This window comes from Apis cerana, linkage group LG9 (genome assembly GCF_029169275.1).
Source record: "Apis cerana isolate GH-2021 linkage group LG9, AcerK_1.0, whole genome shotgun sequence".
Taxonomy (NCBI): Eukaryota; Metazoa; Arthropoda; class Insecta; order Hymenoptera; family Apidae; genus Apis; species Apis cerana.
In genome coordinates, this window is record NC_083860.1 from 8477296 (window position 1) to 8499275 (window position 21980).

Genomic DNA, 21980 nt, shown 5'->3' on the forward strand with positions numbered 1-21980 from the left:
GAGGAAGACTCTCAGAAACAGCATCGAGTCTGATGAACACCCGGTGCAGCGTCCCTCAGCGAAGTTCGCGAACTCGGTTAACAAATGAGTGACAGAGAAAGAGTTTTAAGAGAAAGAAAAAGTAAAAGAAAATCGAGGGGGAAGGCTAAAGACGAGCTCTCGGTGAGAGATGTGGGATGAGAGGTTATTGCGCAAGCTAAGTGATATAGATCGGCGGACATTTCTCGTTGGACCTGAAGGTCGGCTAATCGGGTCGACATGAAAGTGAACCAAGATTGTTATGTATAAAAAGTATAGACAAGCGAAAGTATGACAGTCATGTCTATTATAAAAAGAGAGGTTACCGCGAGGTGCCATATTTCGTTCGGTAAAGGACAATCGTAAAAGAAAAAAAAATAGAGAATAGCGTCTAATAGAGATGACCGCGGCAGTCTTTCTGATATTGAAGATTGCGATTCAACTATGATTTAAGTTGCGTGTGTTCCATCTTTATAATTATATCGGTTATTTCGTGTTCGATATCGCAATAAACATGGGGTCATGCGACATCGTCATCAACATCCACGATAGATGGGATGGCTTATAGAGAGCAACGCACGCTCTGCAACCGCGCGCGATTATTGCGCAACCTGGTGCGTTGCGCATCAACCGATGGTACGTAATTTCACGTAGGTGTGCGAGCGTGTACATATACAAGAGACCGCTCCAAATCGTTTCTAGTGTTACTGATCAGCACGTAACTTTCCGCTTAACGATTCCTTGGGTCACCGTACTCACGCTCTAAGGCAGACGCCTCGACGTGATCACTTCCCAATAACCATCTTTTACCTCTCTCGTCTAAGTTGCTTCGATTTTGCCTTGGAACGGATCGTCGCGAACATAGTTCCTTATTCAGACTTCAGACTTTTACCGAGTCGATTCGAAGTGACGTGAACAGAGAATCTTTAATCTTTGCCAGAGAAAGATTTTTGATTTCTCCACGAACGACATTGTGATTAACCCTCTATGATTTATTGTACTCTATAGTTGGATCTCATTATCTGAATCATCTTTTTGGATCTTTTTACGAACATAGATCAATGATATTTTTAATCGCTTTTATATAAGTTTTGAAGCTTATAATTAGAAAGCTTTCCATACACGGTCTTCATTACTGCAGTATAGAAACGCTAATTGATGTTGCGTTATTAATGGGAAGCATGTATTAGTGAATATGATTGCCGTGAGAATGTGTTCATCTCTTTGCTTGCTGTGTAGAGCATGATAGCGAAGAAAATCACAAAAAAAAGAAAATTCTTCATTTATTCAAATTTACAGTGTAATTCCAATTGAGAGATTAATATCTATTTGAATCTTTCTAAATTGCATCCTTCCGAATACAATCGCTTTGACATCGAATCTAGTTATAGTACACGTGTATTGCCTAAAGGGTGAGTGAAATGTTTTGCGTAATCGGTCATACTTTCTTTCTATGATGCTTATAATAAGTTTGTGGAAGAAAGTTACTGAACTGATGAGGTAATCTATCTCACTCCCCCAACGAGTTATCTCAATGTGCTGCTTGCAGTTATGTAAACTCTTTAATTTCTAAAATCGATTTATGTGCCTTTCGCAGACTCGCATTGATGGTTCGACATCTTGTATCAAATCGACTTGTACCAAAGCAGAAGTAAAATCAGTTCTATGGAAATAATAATAAATCACATCGGTCTTTCCCATGCATTTCTCATCTCATTGGTAAACGTTCAGCCTTCGTTCCACCAGCTTCACAATCTTGAAGGATAAACAGATAAATATTTCTCAGGTAATTTCATGGAAAGCAGATTGTAATCCTATTTCTATTTCTATTTCACATTGTTCCATTTATTCGGATATTAAATTCTTTAAATTTGATTTCGATAAATGATTGTTACAGCTAACATTGGAAGAGTTAATACGCTTAATTATCAATCTCATGGTAATAAATTCAATCCATGCTATATGGACATTGGATTTCTGGAATCGGATCAGATAAAGAAAATGTAGGAAATGAAGATGAAATTAAGAAAACATAGGACAGAATATAGAAATCAACATGATTTGATGATCGATAGGATCGGTGAGTTGTGAGTCGATTCGAATTAACTGGTATAGAGGTGCGGCTTGCGCAAAAAAAACGGGGCAATCGTGAGTCTCGATAATAGGATACTATGATCGTTCGAGACAATGTATATCTTAGCTTGAGAAGAATAAACTGAAAAGAATAGACTGGGATGCTTTCTAAACGGATCGAGTCTCCGAATACACCGATACGCTTTGAGAAGACCCAGCCCTTTGCCGCGCTATCCGTGCATTCATCTATCTTGCTGCTCGTGTTATGCCAGAGGTGAGGTTCATCGGTGAAACACTTCATCGAGAATTGTTCCGCCGCAGTCTCAACGCTCGTCGAATCGCTCTAACGGTGGGCGCTGTCTCCAAAAAAGGATCGTGCATGAGAAGACGGGATCCTAGCCAAGTAATAAGTGATCTATGCTTTAATGTTCCATCGTTCTTCTAGTTGAGGCACTTGATCTTCTCGGTAAAAGCCGAATATGGTGTTACTGATAGTTTTATGGGAGAAATAAAATTTTTTTTCTCCCATAATTCCAGAACTCCCTTCTTATTGTTCTAATGTATCTTTTTAGCAATAGATTCTACTACACTTTTGTTCTTATATTTTTTTTCCAGTGAGAAAATTGAAATCTTTAGAAGATTGGATATTTTATTTCGTTAGAATATTTATCAAGACTGTATGACTAAAGTACACTGTGAAATAGAAATATCGTTATTTGTTCATCTGTTGCAGTTTAATGGATTAGGAAACATTAGATTTGATAGGTTAGTTAATTGCAGTTATGAACACAGCATGGCATATGCATGTGTAAAGAGAAATAATTTCATACTCTATTGCCGCGAGGATATTCCCGTAATCAGAATAATCAGACGACAATTCCAAATCAACTTTCTCCCCAGTAAGAATTCTAAGAGAATAAGACACGAACGAAAATTGCGGAAGCGGCTCACACGTCGTTATTGAATAATAATCTCGAACAGGAGGGACTGCACGCATAATGCCTCCCTACTATCGTCTCGAGTCTTGCTTTGTTACGATCTTACTAGATAGATGATTGCACCATTTCGAAAGAGCCACATAGAGGTCGGCAAAGGAGGAAAATATTTTTGCGGTTTAGATAGTTCTTGAATGTCTTGATGCAACCATGTGGACGCAATGATAACAGGGAGCATGACGAAGTAGATGAGCACGTGTTTCCCGCGACTAAACTATCTTCTCGCAATTCTGTGCAACAACCTGATGCAATTGATGGAGAATTCTTGTGTATTGGAATTCTTAAAATACGTATTAGTATATACTTTCATCCAGGATACCGAGCGTACTATCGTGATGATAATCGTTTCTCGTTCACAGTAATATATAAAATTTAAACATTTCTCCTTTTGCTTAGATGATGTCTTTAGGCTATGACCAAGGAACGATTGACCAGGATAAAGATGGTAGGAGGATTAAAGAACAAAGGAACGTTAGTAAAATTATCTTTTATTAGAGATTACTACTGATGAATCTTTTTCGTTGGAATTTGAAAACATATCGCAATTATTCGATTCGGGATCCTCCACGATCGACGCGATCGAGACTAACCGAGATGTCGTTTTCTCGTTTTAAAAGGGTCATCTCCTGAGTGAGCGAGTGAATGGGTACTCACGGTAGCACACTCTGAGCCTTCTCTTCGTGAGCTGGCTCATGGTTACGGGAAAAGAAAATATAGTTCAGTCTGGTTGCATAATAGAGGTGCATCACATTGGATCGACTGAAGTACTTTGAGAATCTATAGTAACAGCGAATATTTCTTCTTCTAGCGTCAATGCTGACCTTTGAAGCTGAAAGCATAGCTGAACACTTGTAACACCGTTGTTCGCTGAGGGTAGGGGTGCAGTCATGCTGTAGCGAAGATGAAAACCATTAGCCCCGAGCTATAGAGTTAGATGATCTAATTTCTATATAGTTTGTATACCGACACCCGGACTCGACCTGTTCACCTTGGATGCTGAGCAATATAAAAGCAAGCTCTTCGACTCATGAGCTTAAAACGATGCTCGATTGCATCGTCAAACCATGAACTAATATAAAATTGAATTCAATCGGTTTGTATTATGTTTAATTTTATGATAAATTTAAGACATCAATTTAATTTTTATAATTTTCATAATTCAATTTGAAACATGAGAAATATTTTATAAAAAATAAAAAAAATCAATTTTTTTTATTATATTTATTTAGTGAAATATTTTTTTTTAAATTTATAATAGTAATTCTATTCTCTCTTACATATTTACATCTCTTAGATATTTCACGAATACATGTTAATTAAAATCGATGTGATCTTAGATCTAATTAATAGTGATGCAGATGATTAGGAGTCACATTCGTGTTTAATTTAATTGGAACGTTAATTAGATAGTAAGTTATAGCGAAGCTCAGCACTATATTCTTTTCAGTGTAACATATATTTTTAATTTTTTTCTCATTAACCATTTCTACTATTCATTTTAAATAAAATGTTCTTAGGTATTATTAATTTCCAAAAATTATGATTTCCTAGAATATTTCCTATAGAAAATATATATATTTTTTAATATTAATTTTATATATATATATTTTAATAAAACAAAAAAACTATATATGAAGTTATATTTTTTTTAACTCTTTTATATTTTTTGTCTGTGTTAGATTTTTTTTTAAATTTAAATATAAAGACACATATAATATATAAATTTGAAATAAAATATTGATAATCATGATAATCATACATGAGGAACAGTATCTCTTCTATATCTCATCTATGATATGAATGAATTGAAAGTTGTTGTTCCAGTCTGTTACCTACAAATGGTAAATCGCATGCTTTTTGGCACAAATGATTGATCTATTTTTTAAATATATTTTAAATATACTTATAAAACTTAATAATAAATAATTTTTTCGAAACTATAAAAACATATAGAGACTAAAATTTCAAACACAATTATATAATAATTATAAATTATAAATTAATATTTAACATTGTAAATATAAAATTATTATTTTATTTTATAAAATTTCAAAATATAATATAAAAATTATTTTTCATGTTCATTTTCCAACAAAAATTATATATATTGTATAAAATATATATATATATTTCTTAGATGTAATTGTGTATTAAATTTTTATTCTAAAGAAAAACATTACTAAATTACAAATAAAAATCTAAAAATTGCTAGATTAGAATAACTTTGATAATTGAATCGAATATAATTCTTAAATTTACCATTTTAAATTATAGAGGGCATTGTAAAACATCTAATCTTTTAGACGATCGGTATTTCAGAACATGGGACACGAAGTTCCTCATAATATGATATATCTGTTCTATAGTTTGTCTATGGTAGAAGTTCGCGTTCTGTAGAATGGAAAAACCGTTATATCTAGTTTTTGTGAAATATTCAATTATTGAAATTCAAGAATTTAATAATTATACATTATTCAATCGAAATGGAAGAGGATCGAGAGCAGCAGCATCCAAATAATATTTTTCTGTTTCAACTTGGAGTTTCAAATAGTTTTAAATGCATTGCAGAATCAGTGAGGTAATTAACATTATTTCAATACTTAAATTAAAAATATCATTCTTATTGTCTTGTTGTACAAACAAAAAAAATATTTATCATAATTAAAATAAAATATATTATTTTTATATTAAAATATATTATTAAGAAATAATATTTAGAGGTTATGCAAGCTGTCAGCTTGGTATTCCCGGTTCTTTTAGATACATGTATAGGCGCATGCGCAATTAATTAATATTTAAATCCAAATTATGTTTTTAATTATAAATTTTTTTTAAAAAAAAATAGAATTATACATAGAATTTCTAAGAATATATACATTCGCAGTTGTTCATGCGTAAGTATACGATTTTTATTTATTTTTTGTTGTAATATAACTGCAGCAATAGTAGATATATAACAGTGAATTAATAAAAAATCTTAAACTAACTTTCTTATGAATTATGATGAATTAAAATGTCTTGAATCCAATATCGAGCTTAAGCATTGTTCGTATTTTACAGAATGCAAAAATAAAATATAAAATAATTTTTGAACGATCGAAATTACAACGATAAATGCTAAAAATGGTATTCATTATAATTTTAATTGTTATAATTTCGATTGTTCAAAAAAATGAATTTTATATTTTATTTTTGCATTTCGCAGATCTAAAGAATGTTCAAATTCGGCGTTGGATTTGAGATATTAAATTCATAAAAAAATAGTTTTTTGACTTGTTATACATTTTGACATTTTAATGTCATATTTATAAAAACAATAAATAAATGGTTATATATTTATGTATGTATTTATATGTATAAAAAAAATTCCATAAAATAATAACAATCTCTTTTTTGCAAATATTTCAAAAATTAAGACTAATAATATATAAAAAAAAAGTTATTTAATATTTTATATTCTGCAATATTTTATTCTAAAAATTATTTATTGAGGATCTTGTTATTCCGAATAATTATCAATATATTTATAGTATTTTGCCAATATTAATATTGAAATATAAATTGTATTTTAAAAAATAAAATTATAATATTATATATTATAATATATAGTAATCGAAAATTTAAAATAAATGTATGTGGAACATAAATGATTTATTGTACGAACATCAAACTTGGTTATATTATCGTTGAATTTCAGGTTATGTTTTCGCGTATGTTTGCACGATAACAGTACTAGCAATGTATATAAGTATGTCAAGTACGAGCCGCGGTTAAGAATGTTGTTTTAATTAAGAAAGCCAAAGAGAATGCATAATCAATGGGAACCAAGTAAGACATAGTAGTAATATATTTTAGTGAGCATGATACTTCGTTTATCGGCGGTAAAAAGAGGAGGAAGAGGTGATGAAAGAGAAGGAGGGATCACCAATGACCCAAACGAACGATGGTGTTACTCGATGTCATTGGCCTCTCTGGAAGTCGTATGTTAATTTGTCGGTGTTCACGTGGCTGAACAATTGTCCATTGCTATTTGGTAGTTTTGTGGGCACAAGTCGATTTTCAAAATTGGTTCCCTTCGATTCTGGCTTCCCAGAATTTGCCGCTCTTTGAAACCCAACACACTAGTTGACCTTCGAAGAATTCCACGAACTGTTCGAGGAAACAAAGGGTCCCTGGTGTGGTCACCATCGTTCGGCTCCATCATTCGTATAGTACGTGTCGTGGGGATCGTACGGGTGCTTCTGTTCGTCCGTTATTCTCACGTTAAAATAGCTTAGTGATGAACGTGTTTTACGACTGAAGTATTCATTATTTTCATTATTTACATGCTTTCTTTTTTTCGATTCTACAATTTTCTTTTCCGATGTGAAGATTTACGGTAAGAATTTTTTCATAATGATCTCATAAAAGTGATCAAATTAAAATTTGGCGAAATGAAGAAACATATCATGAAGCGTATTCAATTAGGTCAGGACTAATGCAAATATGTAGTGTCGACATCAAATTGCACCCGTCCCGGCCTGATTGAGTGCGCGTAAATCAACGGAAGAAGAATCAAAGGTGTGGTCTTTATGTTCGTAATTTCCTGCACTTCCCACAAGATATGTAATATTGTATGTTTAAATATATCGTATATAAATTTATAAAATTGTCTGTAAATTATAAATTTCTATGTAAATTTTCTTTATAAAAATATTTAATTTTTTCTAAAGTTGAATTATATTAAATGAATTAAATAATCTAATCTTTTATATTTTTATAATTAAGGAGTAGATTTTATGTTTATAATCATTTATGAAAAATTTATGGAAATTGTGTAATGCGATTACGAATTGCTATTGTATGCTTGTAATACTACGAAACTGGATTGGCTTGTCCGAATACTGGTTCTTCCCCCATTCAATCGCGCGAGCCTTTATGGACGGTAAACAAAGAAAAATTTGATCTCGGCAATAGTAGAGCCACGTCATATAATGATTATTAAATGCACAATTTATTTAGTATTATTTTATTTTATTTAAAAAAATAAGCATTATTATTTTCTTGTATTGTTATATATATATACAACAATCTATACATATTTTTGTATTAACTAATAATTATATGTATCAATAAAATTAATAAATAAAATATAAACAAGATATATTATTCTATGCATTATATATTTCTATATATGATATTTTTAATTAAAATTAACACATTAATATTAATATTAATTAATTCATAAAAAGTAGAATTAATCTGTTGTAAAATTTAAAATTAATATTTTATTTGAATATTTTATTTAAAAATTATTCAAAAATATTTCAGTGAAGATGCTTTTATAAAGATTCTTACAATTTTAAAATCAAAACGGAATATTGGTCAAAAATTGTACAAGGCAATGTGTAAAGAGCTTTTCGATAATATGAACGACGATTTAGAGGATATATTGAATGAAGGAAGTTTAAAGAATGGATTAGAAAGAATTGCAAAGTTATTGGATGAAGATGGTTCCATGGTCGAGGATGCTTGGTAAGTCACAATCGATATCTGATTATTAATTTATAATTGATAAATAATTTTATGATATATATATATATATTATTTATATTTCATATTTATTTCAGGAGACCACCTGGCAATGTATCTTTGCATTTACGTTCATTGGATGCACAAAAGATTAAAGAAGAAAGCGAGTTGTTGGAAAAGCGTGTAAATGAGATAGAAGAAGAAAATAAAATTTTAATGGAAAAAATTGCAGAAAAGAGATCAAATATTGTGACTATGAATGATACCATAACAGAATCTATAAATAAAAGTCAAATTGCTATAAATTCATTAGAAGAAAGAATGGAAGTATTACAAAAGTGTTTAATATTATTAGATAATGAATAAATGATAGAATTGAAAATATTAAATAGATAAAGAATAATGTAAAAATAGGTAAATATTGTTAAAACTGTAAATAGAAGAAATTTTATTTTATAATTTTGTGAATTATACAATATTAAATACATAAATATATATATTAAATAATTAAATTATAGTTTATTAGTTTATATTTTATAATTAGAATTTTTTATATTAATAAATCTGGAATCCATTAAAATCATATTTACTTTTCTTCTTAAATCTGGTGTAATATATATATTTTCTGTAATTCTTTTTAATTTTCGCATTAATGCAATATTTTTTTTCTAGAAATAAAAATATAAAAATTAATTTGATTATATTGATATGTATATATTATATAATGAAATGTACCTCTTGAATTATAATCATATTTTTGATTTCTATCAATTTTTTATTATTTTCATCTGTTGTTTTCTGTAATTCATCTAATTTTTTTTTTAAGTTATCTCTTTGCATTGTTAACGAATTAATTCTTTGTTGAATAGTGTCATCATCAGAATTAACTTTCTCGATACATTTTACATAGTTACAATGAATTTGTTTTAACTCTTCATCTAAATTATTGTAATTTCTTTCTACATTGTTTAATACATATATTCCTTTATCTTTCAATTGATTGACATTATGTATTTCTACCTCTGTATATTCATATTCTTTTTGACATTCGAGTAATTTTGATTTAATATCATTTATTTCTCTATGCATTTGATATAATTCATCAGAATTCGAGTTTGCTTGAATCTTATCATATTGTAATTCCATTTCTATCATATTATTTATAATAATCATAATAATATCACATTAAAAAATATAAAGTTATAAATTATAAAAAATAAGAAATGAGAAAAAGTAAAAATAAATTTTATATTACCAGATAATGATTGATCAAGATTATGAATATTACAGTTCATTTTTTTTGACGTTACAGTTATCAACTTATAATTCGAATGAATTTACAATATGGCTGCGTAGCGCCAAAGCATTCCCGCGTAAATCGAAACCATATTCTGATTGGAAGAGACGGACCAATGAAAGATGTCCTTTTCGTCAATAATTTGGCGAAATGCTCGACAGATGGCGAGAGCATTAGCTCAGTCCTTGCTACGCACCCGCTGTTCGCCATTGTATCGTGATTGCTGTTAAGTTTCGTGTTTGTGAGTGAGAATTCATCCGGTTTATATCAAGTTCTGGAGTTCTTTTACGCATCGGGTAAGTCGAAATTTTTATTGTGCTTTAATACTTTTTCGTTAAGGTTTCTAAATTCTATATAATTCACGTATAATTACGATAGTAAAGAGTGTTTCGTTTCGAAAGGACGACGTATACATTTTTTTGGGGGTTAGTTTCTGACCCTCGCGCGTCAGCCCTCTTCCGTACGCGTGGTCAAGCCGTAAATGATAGTTCGAACCATTTGTGACTCCAAATTTTATATAATATTCGAAAATAAAATTTATAAGGTTTTTAGAACATTAATAAAGTTGTTGAGGTTATATGTCGACTATAATAACGAACTCGATGTTTTTTCCAGTAGTGATTCTACGCCATGCGTTTTTAGACGCTTTGAATCGACAGTTAAGTCAATAATTTCGGCCATGCGACCAGGCATAATCTGTCTGTAGAAATTTACGTATTTTGGAATATCATGAACGTGCGAGCATATCGTATTTATGTACCGTTTTCGTTTGATCAATTTCTTCACCATTCACTATCATATAATGACTAATTAATTGGATAAAACTGAACAATGAACATTATCTTATTTGATAAGAGTAGTAAGTTAATGAATTGTGCATACTGTTTTATGCCATACATATATCCTACATTACTTATAATGCGTGAGCGATTACATGCATTTTCTTTTCAGAATAATATTATCTATACATGATTGTTTGTCACGTAATTTGAATCCGGAAGAATAACTTCGTATTATTCCTTCAACGAATCTTTGTTATCTAACTGGTTATTCAATGCAGGGCGTAGCATCGTATAAAAAAGTATTCCATAGCCAATGACAGAATAGTTTTTTTTTTGTATCACGTGTTTGCATAATTTTTTATACGATATTTTTTGCGTTCATCATTAAGTAATCCCTAAATTGTGATTATTGTCTTAAGAATACTTTTATGTATTGATAATTTTGATTAAAAACATAGATGCACGATTAATTTATTGCGCGAAACTGTAGTGGAATTAGTTTTACACTGTTTTTTACAACGAAACATACTCCATCTGTGAATCGGAAACGATGTTATCCGATGGGAGCTGGGATTAACGTTTTTGCACATGACAAATGTAGTCCTCTTATGTTGTAATGATTCGATTAGCGTTTCGTTTCGATCGAGAATCTGTTCGATAGAAATTATTGAATCGATATTAAATTACGCGTGTGTACGGACTTTTATCTTAGAAATATTTACACGGCAATGTATTGCTTAACTCTAAAAGTAGATGGCGCCATATTAAATTAAAATTAATAGAAAGAAAAAAAGTTGTTCTGTATATTTAATAATTTTTTTTAGAAATTTCATACTTTTTACGCTCTCGTTATATAAATTAGTTTATTTCATAATTTTATTACCGATAAGAATTAAATTATTAAATTAATTATAAAAATCGATCGTTTACATTACAATATTCATGTTGAGTGATTATTACAAATTTCACATTGTCAAATTTTTGTAGAATTTTTATTTATTGTTTTATCAATTCAATTAATATAATCATTTTTATTTAAGGTATTGATTATTTTAATAATAATAATTTAATCTAGCTAATTTTTAATTGTAAATGATTTAAATTAAAGTATTTTACATAGATATTTAATAATTAATTTAGACTTAATAATATTTATAATAATAATTAATAATTTTAGACTTAATAATAAAAATTTGACGAATAATTCGACTTCATCGATTTTTGTATATCTTTATATTCGTTTCATCTGAATTGAATTTTTTCGGTTAATATGACAATCGTTGAAATAATTATCAAGTACATAATCGACATATTTAATTTTCTTAATGCTGCTAGCTCGTTATCGAATAATCCCACGTGTATTAACTATTTCCTTGTCTTTAGCGTATCTTCTGATCATTCCACCGTGAACTTCGATTCTAATTATTTCCTCGTAACGCTAACTGCTTCTGACAATGTTTGCCAGACTCTGCAATTAATTCATCGATTATATTGTTAAATATTCGATCATACTATTCTAATCGTGATTCATGCACATGTGTATTTTTCAATTAGTGAATTCTTTTGTGATTTTTTTTTTTGCTAGAAAATCCTCATGAATGAACCAAACATTTTGTCGTTTATCGTAACATCTTCGTAAAAGAAACTTTTAATTTACATATATAATAGTATGTACAAGTTCGTATAAATCGTAACCAAAACTTTATTACGCTACATTATCCTTTAATAAATTCGCTCTTACCATACTTTAAAGTAGTACCAGGATTTTTGCTACTCTTCAATCTCGATGATCTATCCTTAAAATCTTTATCAATTTCTCCATCGATAAGCGTCCTTATTACGTTCTGCCGATCCACTTTTTCCTTCAATCTTTTCATTCTTCTAAGCCGTCATCTCAACTTTTTTTTCTTTCTTTTTTTTCTCTATTTCTTTTTATCTTCTCATTTCTCATTTGGGGTACACTTTCTCCTAACCACGAATGATAACGATACAGTACATCATTCTTATGTTCTTTGTTTTTATGTTTATATGTATAATATATATATTTATAATTTAAGATTTTTTCTTTAATTATTAATATTTTAATAGACTTACACAGTCTTTATTCTCTTTGCCTCGTTTGACCGAAACTCTTATCCCTTCTCTCTCATATACAAATCGTGAGTCGTCGATAAGGCAGTCGATAAAGATATCGACGGGTCTCGCAATAATGGTATCGCATGGATATCATTCATAATCGTGGAATCGAATATGATATAGAGTGCTCTACGGAGAAGTAACAGCGAGGAAAGGTTCCAAGAGAAATTTAATCTTGCCGATTGGTTGTTGATACTATAACTAGTTTGGGCTAGGTCAAGTCGAGTTAGATTGCGCTCAGGTAGGGGCATTGTAGCTACGGTAGGGGTAGTGGACGGGGTTCGGTCGGTGAATTTCTGCCGGTGGGGTTGAACACAATGGCACAACAAACCGTTTCCCTGGCAACTGTTCGTTCGGGGTTGCCATCACAAAACTTTCCAACTTGTGACTGCAAACATTAATGCTGGCACACGCGTTATCAAGAGAGAAAAACGACGAGGCGCGGAGGTGGCCGCGTGAGTTCACACGCACGCCCATAGTCACGCGAGCGCGCGTGCTCACGACACGCACCGGCGTGTGTCCCCGCGCGAAACAATGGGCCATCGGGGAGGAGGATGCCCGCGGACCACCCCTCCTTCCACGTTTCATTATTTTCGCTGGCTCGCGCCCTTTTTACTTTTTAACGCGCGCTTATTTTGCTAGCCCGTATGGTGTAATCGCGGCGTAAATTGCCTTACGCACCGCGCATTGTGTAGGGGATATTGTTTCTGAGAGATTACCAACTTGTGGATCCTCCATCCCCTAAAAGGGTCATTGCGGTTATTTTTAGTTAGGAATTATTTTTATCGAAAATTTCGTTGCAAGGATTTTTATCGTTCACAGTTAATTAATTTAACGTGGCTGCATAATTTTCTACTTTCGACTAGGAATGTTAATGATAATTTTTATGCAAATGTGAAGAAAACATTTTTATAGATAATTTGACTATTGCAAAAGAAGAAATCGTCGTACAATTATGTCCGATTAATTGAAGTTATTTCTGTAGAAAATTTTTATATGAGAATTTTACTCCTTTAATTATTAATTATTTATTAGCTAATTTTCAAAAATTTTGAGAAAGCGGTTAGATATACTTAAAAAAAAAAATATAAAATATAGGAACTCGTGAAAATTTTTCAATTTTATCTTTTTTTTCGCTAAAAGTTTTCACAAATAAAATTTTCTTTTTTTGCATTTTTTTCCCATCTTGTTTTTTATCTTCACATTATTGACCTCGTACAACATTACGTAACGTAATGTAATTACAGGAAAATTAGCTATGCCTTTTATTCATTGTAATTAATTGTGCAAATATTTTTGCGTCTTATCATCCGTATAATGGATTGAAATACCTGCAAATTTTAATTATACATGAACTCCCAATACGGTGCAATTTAATTTATAGAATTCGAGCTCAATATAAATTTACGAGGATTCACGCACGAAAAATAGGGCCTCCTGTTTTCGATCAATTTACCTCGGTGCCGCGGATCTATAAAGGAAACCTCATCGTAATTGAACGTACGAATCGAAACGATTTCCAAATTCCAAATTTCCATCGTATGAATACGGATTATCGACGCTTTTTCGCGAATTAATTATTTCGATTAATCGGTTTCTACAAAAGCGTGAACTATTTTCGACCTCGATATACTTTCCAGTTTTTCTCTCATTCGTTATTCTTCGTGCTGGTCGTACATTTCACAACGCGCGCTCATTTAATCAAGAAATTTTCACGCCGATGAAAATCGAGATCACAAACGATGTATAACGATTCGACAGGAAATGCATCGTCGAATTCAACTTATACATTGAACGATATAAACACGCCTATGCTCGTGTTAAACTCGTGTAATAATCTTCGCATGTGCGTGTGTCTCTCCCCCTCCCCCCATATCATAATTTTTTCGGATTTAAGATTTATTTCGACGTAGGTAACGATGCTCCAGGGTGAAATGAAATAAATTCTCTCCCCTCCCCCCTTTCTCTTTTGTTTCTGTTCGTTACATTGGACAATTTATATCTTTGTTTGCCTCTTTTTTTTTCGTGGCCACGTTTAAATGAAATATTTCAATTTGCCCTTGGCTCTCCGTTCGCGCACACGTTCCCATGGTATGCTTCATCCCGTTTGATTAATGCCACTTCGATGTCGCTATACTTTTCCGCTTGTTACAAGGAGATTCCTAAAATACCTTTTCATTCGTTTCATTCGTTGAATAATAGATTCAGGGTTATTTTTATTTATTTTTTTTTTTTTGTAAAACTTCACTCCAATTTTAAATTCATTCACATCTTGTCAAACGGATAACTTCTTGTGAACGCATAATATGATATAATCGATAGAAAGTATCTACCAACCTGAGATTGGAATGCAAAGAGCGCAAAGTAAAGGAAGGGGGGAAAAATTGAAATGCAATTACGTCGAGAATATAGATTTATCCGATAGAAAACATTTTACGTTAGATTCGACAAGGATGACGGGAACAAGGACTCGGTTCGCAAAAATGTGTCATCGATTCGCTGACTTTCGTCGCGTTCCAGTTAACCACGTGGTTCGAGGAAAATACACTCGGCCAGGTGAAGTGAAACTCGCGCGCGCGTCAAACCGTGTAAATGACACACATCCAACCTGTAATGGGAAAGATCGAGCTAGGTGTTCTTCCCTGATAAGGCGTGGAAACGATTAGTCGGCTGTCTGTTCCTTTCTCGCCTTTCCTTTTCTCGTCCAATTCCAATTCACATTTGTGGAACAAGTATAATTTTTTTCATTTTTCTTTTCTTTTTATTTTTGTCATCTTATTTTTCACGCCATAGAAATTTAAAATTATGGAGATATTATTATCGACGCGAACAGTGTCCGATCTATTTATTAATTGTAACGATCCCACAAATTTTATTTGTGAATTGCACGAATTTTCTTTTATTTCGGATGCTTCAATTGATATTTCAATCCTGGTTAGCTATTTTTGTATTCTCCATGTATTTTCCAGTTTTCCTCCCATTCGTCGACACAAAGGGGGAAAATTTTACAGCCAACCTGCTTAGTCGAATTGTATCGCGCTGAATCGAATTGCGTCTCATCGATTCGCGGACAGCCAATTTGTTTGGCGTGAATTCGCGTCGATCGTTGTTTTGTAACCGGCTAAAAGCAATTGAGAGAGGATACAAAGTACCGAATGCTATCGTGCACGATCGTATGCGTGCGCTTTTTTCAATATCGATTGTAGAAATAGTAAACGTTACGTAATCGGATGTTCTTGCGGAATTACGTTGCTCAGCTTGCTTTGACGCCTAGTGAAACGAAATTTAGATAGGATTCATACAGTAGGAATTTTGTGACTGGTCGGGCTAATAGTTTTCTCAGAAAGCCAAATATAAATTGGAAATATTGCTTCATTTAACGTTTATTTCAATAATTGGAAATAGAAGTCGTTCTTGTTTGTCGAATAAAAAAAATGCAATATTTACAACTCGAAATTTTGCTCTTCGTTTCTCGATCGATTCTCTCTCTCTCTCTCGCGCGCGCGCGCAAAAAAAAAAGAAACTCCATTTGTCAGTGACAGAACTGGAAACTTCTCTCGGGGGAAAAAGTTGTTTTGGAATCGCGCCAGAGACAACAAATCATAGATCTTATATTTAGACTCAGAAATCGACTTGAAAGAGAAAAGAAGAAAAAGATAAAAAATAGAAATAAATAAATAAATAAATTTATCAAGAAAACTCAAGGAGGTTTAAACATTAAAGGGTTTATACATCAACGGTTGTGCATCATTTGCTCAGAAGCAAAAGGCTATTATCGAATGCCACGGGTACTTGTCGCTCCATTAACAATGCGAATCCACAATCTAATTTAAACCATTGAGTAGCACGAGTCGTGTAAAACGTTATTGCTCTTAGAGAGGACGTACCGCCACTTATAACATCGGTAGCAATTAGTTTCATAAGTCAAGCGTGATAAGGACGACACGGTTATTCATTGGAGAGTGACAGAGAAGCGATCGACTCGAAGTTTTTCTAAGAAATTCTATTTCTCACCATCTTTACCATTAACCAATGTGACGAGAAGATATTCAGGGGATCGTGCATTAACTCTCAACCAATGAACATCGAATCATCAGAAAAACGCATTCCTTAGATCTGTTTTATCTCTATACATTTTATACTTCTCACCAGAACATTACATACAGATCGTGAATTCCTAACTGGTCGTTCCTCAATCAGAATAATCTCTGGGAAGTCGCCAATTCTTACTTTTGTTTTTCTTTTATTCACTTTAATTATCCGTATTTTATTTTAAAATTTTTCCTTCTAAAATCGCGTTCCAAATTCAATTGCAGAGGGAAATTTCCGATTCACTCTCGAAGCCTCGATCGTGAAACGTCGGGATAGGATAAACAAAACTTCTGTTTGTTTAATTCCCAGCCGTGTCCGTGAATATTCAGCCTAAGGAATCGCGGTTGCTCAAGAAAATTGCGACATTGCATACCTCGGTTGTCCCTCTGCCGCGGCGGAGTTTCCCTTTTCGACTCTTGGCCACCTCTTCCCTCGCCACTCGTAGTCCTTGGAGGCAGCCGTTGTGTACTTTTACAACGATGGAATGCAGCGATTGCCAGCGGTGTCGGTGATCTAGGCCTGTGCCCGCTGCTTCGTGAGCCACGCGTGGAATTGAGCTTCGCCTCACGGCCCGCGCGAATGGAATCTCGTTAATACGTACGTTCTCTGTTGCAAATTGCGCTTGCCTCGTGCTGTGCATCCACACGGTTCCTCGCTGTTCCTCCTTCATGGGAATCGTGACACGTGGAGTGCTCGTGTTCGACGATACGTATCCGTGGCTTTCGTTTTATCCTCGCTGCTTGTTTGTCATTAATTCGATCAACGCGCGATCGAAATTTTCGAAAGAATTAAGATATTAGTAAAAAAAAAAAACAAAAAATTATAGAAGTTATTCATAATCTTGATCGAATAGAATCTTGATTTCTCGATATTTTGAGATAATTTGTAATTCCTTATTTTCTGATATACTGGTAAGATTTTCATGTCAGATTTGAAGATAAAGTATACATGACGCGATATCGAATTAATCGTTTCTTAATTACTTCCCAAGAGAAATTAGCTTACGAAATTTCGGTTTCCATTTTCGGTAGATTGTAATGTTTGTTGCGACAATGACAGTGTTTGTTAATTAATTTTTCTATTCGAGACTGTAACAAACGTGTTTGCTTTCTTGCGACTTCCGTTATGAATTATGATTATTTTCTCGTCTCAAGTGTTCGTTATCGTATCGTTCGATTGAATAGCGTTGTTTTCTTACGTTGTTTATGACGGCCGAGTTGTGCGTTGCTTCGATTAAATTTATCCTGTGTTTTCCTCTTCGTATCGTGTTTCGCGATTGACCGACCACGCTTTCTATCTTACATCCGAATTTTAATTTTCCTCAATTACCGCAACCGTCCGCGAAAACCATCCGCGCCAACCATTCACGTTCTATATATATGTATCTCGAGAGGTAAAATATTATAGCGCCAAACGATTTAGTCGATCCAATGTGTCGACCCTTTTTGTCAGACGCGAGTAATTAAAACTAATTAGCGAACAGACAAGCTTTTTGCGGGAAAGACGCAAGAAATTGCGAGTCGGTTGAAACGCACCATGTTTTTACCGTTCCTCGTCGACAAGCTCCAATTAAAGATTTCCGACAGTAATGACTGTCTGGGCATGTTTATCGAATCGATGAATGGGATGAAAAGGAACAGCCTTGAATGGCAACCGTGCATTTCATGATCTATTTCCTTCGTCTCGATGCTCGTCTCGTCGAAACTATTCCAACCGATCTCGAATAACATCTCCATTCCTCTTATCTAACCTTTCATCAAACGGATCATACCTTCCTACTTTTCTTTATATAAACATATTGTGCAGTGTAAAAAAAATATTTTTTTTCATATTTGCAATACTCTTATTATATCAAAATCTTTCAAAGCACCTTGATAAATATATATATGTGTATATATAAAGAGACGAGATTGAAAAACTGTGTGTATCTTTAAATCAAGTTCTTAAGAGGACATTAATTTCCTTATAATCAGTGTTTCGACTGGTATCGCTAATAGAAGATGAATTTCATACGAGGATAATTAAGAAATATTCGCGATGGAAGCACGCTTTCTCGGCCTCGGTTCTCTTTCTTCCCCGTTTTACTCCTCGTTTTCTTTCGTGCGTGTATCAAGAGAAGGACACGCGGGCAGGGGAACGCAATTGAAAGCGAAAGCGAAAGTTTCGTAGCCACGAAAGCGAGAGAATCCCTCCTTTGACAAGGTCGTGCAATGGCAGGTTCAAGGTCATCGGATAGACAGAGAAAACAATTGCGAAATGGGGACAGTTGCGTTTATCCCACTCGCGCGTTAAGACGCTGCAATTAACGATTTCAACGATTCGCATTCCTCGCGATCGAGATTTCGAAATACGAGATACACGTTCGAACGGATCGAGGTAGATTCAGAACACCGGAGAAGGAGGTCAATTTTTTTTTATTTCTTTTTTTTTTTCCAGAAAAAAATTCTACTCTTTTCCTCGATCAATGATATTTGAGTATTTTGAAATCGTACGATTGTTATCGTCATTAAATATCAGGTTCTTCGTTCGAATTCTCATACGTAGAAATGTGGAAATTTATTATCTCCTCGAGTCATCCGAATATCTACTCGATTTCGATTCAAATATATTCAGATATTCGATAATTTACATCCGAGTATTCGAATACTTGCCGAGTTCTCGTTACGCGAATATCAGAATGCAACCGGTTCCGGAATTCGTGTTATGACGAGTATTTCGATTACTCGGATACTCGATCGCGATAAGTTCTCTATTTCTTATATATATAAAATACTGCATGTTACACACACACGACCGAAGGAAATCCCGCATTTGAGGCACGGGGTTGCCAAGAAAGTCTTACTTATCGATTCCTAGTAGTTGGCCGAGAGACAAAACGCCTTCTCTCCTCTCTTTTCTTCCCCTCCCCCCACTTTATTTTAACTTTTTACCTAACGTCTCATTTGCAGTCCTACAACGTATATAAATTTCAAGCTAAGAGGGACATTGTCGTTTCGAACCCTTCTCTAATATTGCGCGTCGTTCCAGATGCGATCCATTCGCTTCTCTTGCGATAGAACGTGCAATAGTCGCATCTCACGCCATAGTTGCGCGTACACACGATATGTATCGCGTGGTCAAAAGCAAGTGTACAATGCCGTCTATTAACAATAGACGCGTAATAATGTTTCGACAAGACTGGTCGAAACTGTTGCAACGACAACCGGAATCATCCTCTCCGTGTGTTGAATGAAAATATTTGATTCACAATGAGCTGGCATCGACCTTTACCTACCGCTACTTTCCCACCCGGTTCTAGATCCTCATCTTTGAAATGTTAATTCGGGATCATTATGCGTGTTCTTGGCACGCTGACCATTTCAGACCCACTGGCCGATGATTCTCATCTCCCTATCCGAGCAACCGAGGATTTTTAAATTTCGAGTGAACATTTACGCCGTGAATGAAAGAAAGATTTCAAGATTTTGATTATCACGTTAGCGAGGTGTATATTTTCCAGGTATTTCCTGCAACGATTTTTCTATTTTTAATTCAAGATTAAGCGGAGTTAAAGGAACGAGAATAATTGGGCTAATTTTTAACTCGATTCGCTAAAAGCCAAGTATACGAACTCAACTTAGTTTATCCACGATTTTTCACTTGTTCACCCGAGCAGATAAATTATTGGGCAAAACTCGAGAGCCAGCCACCAGTTCCAAATGAAAATTCCCCAACGGAATTCTACGGCTTGTTGAATAGTTACTTGTTTGGATTTCAACGTAACTCGATTGTCGAGATGTCAGATATTTTCTTCCTCATACGCTAAAAATAATAGAAATATATCCACAATTTTAACGATCATTCTACTCAATTTCTCCTTTACATTCTTTTGATCATCCAAAAGCTTTCCCGTATTCAACCGACGCAAACGCGTATATATTATAAAAATACGTACCGCGTTAAAAAAAGAATTGCCAGGAAAAGGAAATATATTTGATTCAGTCTCTGCGCGATTCTCGTTATTCTATCAAAGAAGAAGCCTCGCTTTTCCCATGTTCGCGTAATTCGACATATTGCGTAGACGCGAAACTCTCGAATGCTAAAGGATCCTCGATGGTTATATTGCATATATATATATATATATACACACATCCTGGGATTTCTATTTAAATGCCAGAGTCAATCGACGGGAATAAGGCCACGGATTCGCATGCGTGTTTCCAACCGGTTGATTTTAATTCCTTCTGCCCTTTTGCCCGACCCAACTCTCTCCATCGCAATTACACTCCTTTTTTTATCCTTTGTTTCGCAAATATATACACGACATCCTCGTGTCGAACTGCGAAATATCTAGATGAGTTCTCTTCCGAACGAGTCTGTTTGAATTATCGCGCGAAATATATTCTCTCGATCTGGGATATCTTCGAATTAATCCTTGATACGACACTATTGTTCTTTTTCATATTTGCGTTAATTAACGGACAAGAATAGAATTTTTCGCCGACGATTTTTCTCTTATCCCGTGGCGGAACAAGGACGAGCAGTTATCTATTATCCCTACCTTTAGAATTTAGGTCGGTTGTGTGCCGCGAGTGTCTGTCTTTTAAGCCGTTCCGTGCCACTTTCGTTTCGTCGATCTCACTCGAACGCCCAGAGGTGCATCCAACCGCAGAAGTATCCTGACTTCGCAATAATTCCACCATCCCCAACCCTCGTGTTATCGATCTGACCGCGATGAAACATCCCTCCACGCATTCCTCGATGCATAAACCTCAATTTCGCTCCTTCTTCTTCTTCTTTTTTTCCTTGGAAAATTTTCTCCCCTTCTTGGCAAGCATCTCATCGATACTCGGATCGTTTTCTCCTTTGTACCATGCTTACGTATCGTACGTATCGATTAAACCAAACACGCGGACATCCTGACGTAAAGATACGATCCCATAAATCGGTAAGCTCGATCCAAAGCTCCCGTTTCTATCGTCGAGATCGTGGCTCCGCTCGTTCGAGTAATCCTTTCGGCTCATGGTGAACATTCATTTATCGTTTCACACACACACACACACATATATATATCGTTGGGCACCTGACCCTGAAATA

The 21980-nt window shown here is 33.8% G+C and overlaps 3 protein-coding genes and 1 long non-coding RNA gene across 7 annotated transcripts in view; 3 read left to right on the top strand and 1 right to left on the bottom strand.

Annotated features, from left to right (window-relative positions):
- The first annotated feature begins 2 nt into the window (after positions 1-2).
- On the top strand, positions 3-5168 carry LOC107993860 (uncharacterized). The gene is made up of 3 exons (XR_001765220.3): positions 3-654; positions 1616-1804; positions 1916-5168. It is a non-coding gene; the product is annotated as an uncharacterized LOC107993860 (long non-coding RNA).
- Positions 5169-5439: 271 nt separating this feature from the next.
- Positions 5440-9177, top strand: LOC107995518 (uncharacterized). Of its 3 annotated transcripts, none has more exons than XM_017053124.3 (3): positions 5440-5664; positions 8397-8600; positions 8696-9177. In XM_017053124.3, the coding sequence occupies exons 1-3, from the start codon at positions 5570-5572 to the stop codon at positions 8961-8963; spliced, it is 567 nt and encodes a 188-aa protein (XP_016908613.1). In that variant the 5' UTR covers positions 5440-5569; the 3' UTR covers positions 8964-9177. The 3 variants fall into 3 exon arrangements, with proteins under 3 accessions (XP_016908613.1, XP_016908690.1, XP_061935425.1); XM_017053201.3 differs by having other exon boundaries at positions 5449-6914; XM_062079441.1 differs by lacking the exon at positions 5440-5664 and adding an exon at positions 7322-7464.
- LOC133666676 (uncharacterized) lies at positions 8696-9854 on the bottom strand. The gene is made up of 2 exons (XM_062079442.1): positions 9333-9854; positions 8696-9265 (listed from the first exon to the last, which is right to left on the bottom strand). The coding sequence occupies exons 1-2, from the start codon at positions 9768-9770 to the stop codon at positions 9125-9127; spliced, it is 579 nt and encodes a 192-aa protein (XP_061935426.1). The 5' UTR covers positions 9771-9854; the 3' UTR covers positions 8696-9124.
- Positions 9855-10058: 204 nt separating this feature from the next.
- LOC107998723 (heterogeneous nuclear ribonucleoprotein K) overlaps positions 10059-21980 on the top strand; it is a 90560-nt gene continuing 78638 nt past the window's right edge. For both annotated transcript variants that reach the window (XM_017058179.3, XM_017058672.3), the window contains exon 1: positions 10059-10190. The gene's annotated coding sequence lies outside the window, so the exon portion shown is untranslated. The remainder of the gene's footprint in view (positions 10191-21980) is intronic.